The 8,126-nt window shown below is 41.9% G+C and overlaps 1 protein-coding gene across 1 annotated transcript in view; it reads left to right on the forward strand.

Moving 5' to 3' along the window:
- The window catches only part of POLE (DNA polymerase epsilon, catalytic subunit), a 293,620-nt gene extending 287,436 nt beyond the window's left edge, over positions 1-6,184 (forward strand). The window contains exon 49 of the mRNA XM_069214647.1: positions 5,356-6,184. Within this exon, the coding sequence (XP_069070748.1) occupies positions 5,356-5,469 (114 nt within the window). The 3' untranslated portion in view covers positions 5,470-6,184. The remainder of the gene's footprint in view (positions 1-5,355) is intronic.
- Positions 6,185-8,126: the final 1,942 nt, after the last annotated feature.

Raw genomic sequence — 8,126 nt, forward strand, 5'->3', positions numbered from 1 at the left:
ATGTGCTAGGGTGTCTAGGACTCGTAGTCTATTTGCTAGGACCTAGCAAATGTTTTTATGTCAGAATTAAACAAGCAAATAGGACTATAATAAGCACAGTTATTCTCCAGGAAACCTGCCTTGGGGATAACCACTATTGTGTCTAGATCTAATTCAGAAATGGAGATGCCTTTTCATGCTGCTTCCATATATGGAGTGAGTAGATGCAGGGCAATAATGTAAAATAAAAATACAGTAATATTTGAGAAGGAAGCCATTGGGGCCGGGGATCTTACAGGTATTCATTTGTTGTATTGTTTTTCCTGTTTCTTTCACCATCAGCTGGGCTTCTAGATCCTCCATTTGAGATTTCATGAATTGTGGAAGGGGTATCTCAGTGATAAGGAGTGTGGCCCATTCCCGGTCTGACCATGGGTGGTAAGCATATAGTATTTGTCAGTAGTCTGCAAAAGTGTCTATCACAGTAGACAAATGTATTTGGCGCCCTGTTCGGTCAGGAATTCAAGTGATTTCCCATTCTTATCCCCATATTCAAATATGGGCCAAGTGTATTCGCTCCAACATTGACGAGCCTCATCTAACGCAATTTGTCGCAGTAAAGCTCTATAGAGTTCAAGTTGTTGACAGAATGCTTTTGATGTATCGGAGAGCCATTTTTTCTTTATCTTCAGGATAGGAGTTTCAAAGTGAGTTATCTGGCTGTGTTTCTTTATCGATTTGGACCTTCTAGCCACACAGCATCCCTGCCACTGCTACTGAACCCTAATTTATCTCAAAATAGGAGTGAAGTCCTGTGACCAGGTGTTCTGTGAACTGGTCATCCATGAGGAACCAAGCGTTGAGACGCCAAACTTGCCTTTTGTGGAGTTCAGGGGCCCTCACACGATGAGTGACTGGTAAATAATGTGATATCCCTCTGGGAGGATGCTCAACATCGTCATATGTATCATGCCATTGGCCGGAAGGAGTAGGAGCTCATACGGCAAACGATTTTAAAGGAAGCAGAAGTACGTGTGTATAACTTTACGTGTTGGCGTCACCCTCCAGACATCAAAGACTCATTGGGTCCATCCAAGTACTGAGCAACTTGGATTTCTGTAGGTACTGTCTTATGAGGGAGCCTGATGAGTCTTTGTCATAGTTCAGTGTTGCGTTAAAATCGCCCCCCAGGTTTGTGGCCCCAGGCGGTAATCCTGTTAGCCCATCCATGATTTATGTGGGTAGTTGTGGAGGTATGTAAATGGTAAGGATGTTATAATGTTTCCCTTCTCATGAGCCATCGATCCATACATAGCGACTATGTGGGCCCCGGAGGGTCTGTGTTAATATTCATGGGAAGTGTCTGTAGGAGTACGTACACTGCTCTAGACCCCCCCCTAGTGAAGCCTGCTTGGAAGACACAGTCCTAGCCAAATCTGCATAGGAAGGAGTTGTTAGTACCCAGTAAGTGGGTTTTATGCAAAAGTAGTATGTCTGGTGTGAGCCTTTTGGCAAAATGGACTGCAGTACATTTGATGTGGCCCGAGAGGCTGTTAACATTTCAAGATATTAAGTGAACGTCAGCCATGGAGAATGGGGATTGGTGAGTCATGAGGGCTCTCACTGGGAGCTACCATCAACCTATGGAGCAGTGCAGAAACATATACTGAGTGGTTGTGGATGTGTGTTGAAACAAGCGGATACAATTAACTGTAACAAACAAGAACTTCAAACTGTTCAAATCTTCCCTCAACAGCCCCCCACCATACACTTATGCCCCAGAAGCATCTGTTACCCCTGAGCCCCCAAACAATACATCTACAGCATAGAATATTTCACGGCATTAGAACTGAACCTCCTCCAAAGCAGAATCATACGCTAACCCTCACCAGAAGCTCCCTTTGTGGAGCTTTCAAAAGTAACCTGTTTGTAGAGTGTGACTGCAGACCTGAGCCCCAATTTAGGAGCCAGTCTTGGGGTTTTATCCCAAGTTATGACACCTTATCCCTGGGGATCCTTTCCCCTTTGAGGTGGCCACACGGGAGTCTTTGGGTTGACGTGAAGCTGCAGGGAGTACTCGTCTCTTGGGCGGCTGTGGTCTGTATCGGAGTAGTCTGGAGATCATTTGCGCTCACTATACCCCTCTGAGATTTTGGCATGCTTCGTGGTTTAGGTAACATGGAGCTGCCTTGTGTTGGCGGCGGGCTCTCTCTGGGTCTGAGGCTTGGGGCCTAACGGCAGTGGAGTTCCTGTTTTTCTGTGGCCCATTCCCTGGCCTCAAGGGTCTCGCAGAAGCAAGAATGGGAATTATAGACCACCTTAAGTTTTTCCTGGAAAACTAGTATATATTGCATAGATCTCTTAACTTGAATTCGATGGTATCAAATGGTTGGCGTTGTTCTGGATCATTTTAGTGTAGTCTGGGAAAATCATGATGCAAGTTGATTGGAAGCGCAGATTTCTCAGTATGTGTGCTTCATGCAGGATACTGCCCAGTAGTTTAAAATCCTGGCAATTAGAGGATGAGGAGGTGTTCCTTGTGGGGTGTGGGGGACTGTTGCGCTAGGGCCTGATGGGCGAGTTCCATGATGAACCATTGAGCTACAGCTACTTCCAGGACTTGATCCAATTCTCCGCAAATGTTTCTGGGGTTGAAGTTTCTGTCCCATCTGGAAATCCTACAAAGCGCAAATTGTTGCATTAAGACCGGTTTCCGGCATCTTCTGCCACGGCCTCCAGTGTGTGGGTAGCAGAAATCTGTTCACCTTCACCTTGAGGTCTGCAATGTCTTCCAGGGTGGAAACCCTACCCTCTGCCTCAGTGACCCTTCCTGCCACATTGTTGGGACCCCTGCAAAAACCGCCCTACCCCTTTGCCCCAATTCCCGCCATTCCCCTGCAGAGCAGCAGACTGCACGTGAAGTGCTTATAAGTGCTTGCTATCTTTCCAATAATTATGTGCAGGAACTTCTGGCATATCGGGAGAGTGGAATGAAAGTGGAATTGAAAAAAAGTTCCACTGTATATAGTGTGTTATGAGCAGGGCCACTAGAATTATTCAATTCTGCGGCTGCAGTGATTTTCGCATAATAGATTTGCCATATAATCCTTCATCTACCACATAATGTGCAGATTTTAACAGAAAAGTAAATCTCGCTCAAACTGTTCAAAAGTTAATAAAAATACAGCAACACGTTTGCTATGCAATTGAAGGCCCTTTGCAAGGCTTGACTGGTCACTTTCCTGTCACTTATTGCTACATTTGGGTGTTAAACAGGTACTCACAAGGTGCAACCAATGCCCATACAGTGTTACCAAGTGTAAAAATTATTTAAAAAATAATGAAGTAATACTATTACAAAATGTGCTGCATTATGCTGCATAATTTGCCTTTTCTTGCCACATAGTTTACTCAACCCTGACGCATAGTTTGGTCCTCTCCTGCCGCATAATTCCAGTTGCCCTGTTTGAGTAGGTGATAAATGTATGAATGATGGGTTCGGGTGTGGAATACAGGTGGTTTGATTGAATCTGTGTTAATTGCATGTTTAATGGATGGATGTTTAAACTGCTCCAATCCTTATCGACACACACATCTGAAACCCCTTGCTCCAAAATGAGAGAAAGTATCTTTAAGTCAGGCACTAAATCATAAACACTTGAATAACTAATTCTTTTAATAGCTTACTTTCCACCATGTACAAAAACATTGACAAAGACAAATAGATTTGGCTTAGGTGATCTGCATATTTTCGAGACCAAACAGTTCAAAACTTACCAAAAATGCAGTGACACATCTTGCTGCACAGTGAAAGTGTCCTTTCCGAAGCGGGACTGGTCACCTTTCCTTTGCTTATTGCAATGTATAGGCATTAAACTGATACTAATGAAGTGCAATTGATGCCCATACAGTATTACCAAGTTAAAAAATAATGAAGTAATACTATTACAAAATGTGCTGATTTATGCTGCATAATTTGCCATTTCTCGCCTCATATTTTACTCAACCCTGCCACATAATCTGGCCCTATCCTGCTGCATAATTGCTGTGGCCCCATTAATACGTTGGCTAATACATGAGCATAGACGCAACCATTGGCTTTGCCAATGTTTGTTATTGGGGGCTGCATGGAGTCCAGCAGACCCCCAGCTACATTAATAAAAGAAAAAAACAGTAAGTCTCCTGGGTCACTAAATCCATGAACCCAGGAAAACGTACCATAAGCACTCCTAGCTAGAGCTGTATGCTTTTTAGCTGGAGTGCAAGGCTCTCTTGTGGTTGTATTTATGATTGCATTTTCTGGGCTGAAAAATTTTTAAAAGAAAGAATCTGAGACTTATTGGTTTTATTCTTGTAAAAAAAATAAAAAACACTATGTCTGATATATATTTTACCATTTACTATTCACCTACAAAATGTAATAAAAAGTATGCAACAAAGTCAGACATGTTTTTATTACAACTTAATTAAACATTTTTATAATAGTCAATATTAATAAACACTGCATTGTTTGAATAATTGAAATATAAATTGGGTGATTTTTGGAGAAACATGATGGATCTGTTATATATATATATTATACTTACCCCCTTGATAAAACCAATTTGGACACTTTTTATATTTTGCTGTTGTGATCTGACAAAGTCAGGAAGTATTCCTGAATCCAGCGAGGTCCTGTAAAATTCACTGCATGCGGCGCATGCCAGAAGGCTGTGAGTAGTGTAGGGTTGGCTGCTCATAGCTCACGCCCTGTGGCTAACCCCATGTGCATGGAGGGTTGGTTGTAAGTAGGCAGAGGGGAGGTTGGTCGCAGGGCCTGGCCATAGACTAGGCCCTACGGCCAACTTCCTGCTGCGAACTCCCAAAGGCCTTGCCCTGCACAGCTAATTATCCTCTATATTACATCATTCATGACCTATTCATTCTATGACATCAGTGATAACATCCCTGCAACATTTTAAATTACATTGATGACGACTGTGCATGGCTGGGAAGCGAGTTATAGTCCCTAGAGATAACTATAATTGGTGAATTTCAGTGTTTTTGTTTTTAGTTTAAAACACTAGGTTATCACTGAAATGTTCACCTAGATATAATTTCACTTTAAACTTTGTTTTTTTTCAGTGAAAAAAGTGTGTTGGACCCTTTGAGATGGGTGGTGAATCTAGAGTGCCTGTAGAACATTTCTGTTTACTGAACTAGAATGTCTGTAGATTAAATGTGCTTGAATGGTGACTTCTCCGCCCTTCCATTTTATGCTCTCTCCATCTTACTCCTTTCTGCTTGCTGCCAAGCCCTGACTCCTTTCGATTGATGTTTTCCAGAGAGGCCATGATGATCTTGTAATGACTGATTTCCATGTTTTCAATCATGCAGGTCTTCGTGGAACAAATCGATGTATTTAAAAACATCGCACAGCACTACAACATGCCCTACCTACTGGAAACCATAGAGTGGCTGCTGCAAAGAAACCCTCATATCAAGCGATAAGATGGCAGCGGGCCTACAATCCCTGCAAAACAGGAGATTTCCTACTTCTAAGTACATTTCCTCCAAGCACAGGAAGCAACAAGTCATGTACCATGAGCAAGGAGATGGCAACATTTTCACGTCGTAGCTCTGTGAATGACTGCACATTTCCTGGCAAGTTACCTTATCAAATGTCCTACCTAGTTTGAGTTTTGCTAAGATTCCGCAGACATACCAGCGGGCAGAGATAAAGAACTGCTAAGTCTGAGATGGTGGCCTAGAAATCACATGGAACAAATAAGGAAAAAAGATAAGACAATAAAAACGAAGACTGGAAATATTTAAGGTTCTAATGGACACTCCACACATAAATTTCAACATGGTGGCGAAGACTTGTTTATTTCTTCATTTTGAAAGCCTTTTCGAGATGGGACAAGGCTTGTCTTTTTGCAGTGGGGGAGCAGGACAAGTCTGGTCGTTCATGTTGTGGGACTCATTCTTGTTGAATGGCTAGTTTTGTATTTGGAAAATACATGGAAAAGATGGACCTGTCATGATGTTATGTATATATGGCACAGCTCTGTTCACGGGGTAACATGTTAGCCAGTTTTATAGAAGGCATGGCTTACCTAGCCTGGACACCGGAGCATGCTTGTATAGTATTTACTTCACTTTGTTTTTGGCAACCTAAAGACGCAAATAAATGTTTTCTAATAAATTGTACTATAAATAATAAGCTGATACATTTTAAAATATTTTGTGACACACAAACACACACACACACACACACATTCGCTTAAAAAAAAGCAAAGGTTACAGGGATGTTATAGTTAGGTTCTAAATTTACTCTCACAAAACCATAGAAATTCAGCAGTTATAATTATGATTAGCTCAAGTAACTATCGTGCCCTAGGGTAACTATAACTTGTGCCCCCAACATGCATAGTTTTCTCCTTAATAATTCTACTGCACGTTACATTGATGTTATCAGAGATGTCATGAGTGATGTAATATATGGGGTAATTAGCAGTGCATGGCAAGGGTGCAAGTTATAGTTGCCTTAGGGACGTGCTATAGTTACTTGAGCTAATCATAAATATAATTGCTATGGTTTGGTGCGAGTAAATTCATAGCCTAACTATAACATCACTGTAACCTTTGTTTTTTTAAGTGAATTTCTTTTTTTTTCTTTTTATTCTATTTCCTAACTATAACGCTACTGTATCTTTTGTTTTTTTCTGTGAATTTCTATGTTTTTTTCATGTAATTTTAGTTACTATACGTTAATCCAACCACAACCTCGCACAGCCTTAGGCCGTGCGCTGCAAGGGGTTGGCCGCAAGGCCTGGTCTGTAGCCAGGCCCTGCGGCCAACCCCCTATAACATTCCACGCCACGCACGGCCTTTGGCCAAGTGCGGTGGGGCTTGGCTGCAGCACCTGCGGGTGGGGGTTAGCCGCGGGGCCTGGTCTGCATGCATCGCGAGAGCACGAGTAATAGTTACCCTAGGGCATGAGTTGTAGTTACTTGAGTGCATGAGTACCTGAGTGAATCTGTGAGTGACTGCATGAGTCTCAGTGTGTTCATCAGTGTCTGATTGGTTCTGTGAGTGTCTGCATGAGTATCTCAGTGGTTGTCGGAGTGCATGACTCTCTCATTGGGTCCTTGAGTCGGTACATCAGTCTTAGTCCATGAGTGCATGCAAGAGCCTCTGAGTGAGTATGTGAGTGTCTGCATGAGTGGGTCTGTGACTGGGTGCGTGAGTAGATCTGTGAGTTTGTGTACATTTCTAAGTGGGTGCATGAGTTTCTGAGTGGGTCTGTGAGATGATGCATCTGGGTCTGAGTGTAAGAGTGTGCCTGTGAGTGGGTGTGTAACTGTCTAAGTTTGTGAGTCCATGTGTGTTTTTTTTTTTTTTTTTTTTTTATTTATTTATTTATTTTAAATTAAAGTCGCAGGATTCGTGAACCTGTCACAACGCTCAGCGCAGCCCCCGTGTAACATCTCAATGGGTTCGCAAATTCAAAAGATGGCAACAAAAAAAATGAAATACATTTTGTCATCCTTAACAATTAGTTGTATCTCCAATTTACAAAAATGGTGAGGGTCTGGGAACCTCCTCCTGACCCTTTTAACTATATGGCTGCCCTTATTTCAGCCTCAGGGACCGTTTCCAATGTAGAAAATGGTGGCCGCAACTTTCCACTCCGGTTGCGACCAGCCAATCAGTGCCTTTCTGTTTCGCGAGGCATGTATCTCGCAAATTTATGAGAAGAGCACCTTTTTCACGTGTCTATTCAGATCTTATCACTTCTGTGAAGCAAAATGAATTAAGTTTACAATTCAATAGTTTCTTGCTTTTGAAGTAGAAAATTTCTAAAGCTTGTCAATTTTTCAAAAGCTCAACAGAGAGGTTAAATAAAAATGACTATTAAAATCGGTACTTGAGAATAAAAACATATGTACTATTTTGCAAAGTAAAAATAAACACATTCTGCTCCAAAGATGTGATCTAAAGTGCGATCTCATTTTATATATGGGTTTCCCACCAGTCGCCCCTTTCGTATATGCAGGTGATTCGAATTCTGGTTCTAAGATGTTTTAAATATACTAGGCTTTGTCACCTTCCAAAACATCCATATACATACGACTAAATCAGTTTTATCGGTCTATTAAATT

The sequence above is a fragment of the Pleurodeles waltl genome, chromosome 11 (assembly GCF_031143425.1).
Source record: "Pleurodeles waltl isolate 20211129_DDA chromosome 11, aPleWal1.hap1.20221129, whole genome shotgun sequence".
Classification (NCBI taxonomy): Eukaryota; Metazoa; Chordata; class Amphibia; order Caudata; family Salamandridae; genus Pleurodeles; species Pleurodeles waltl.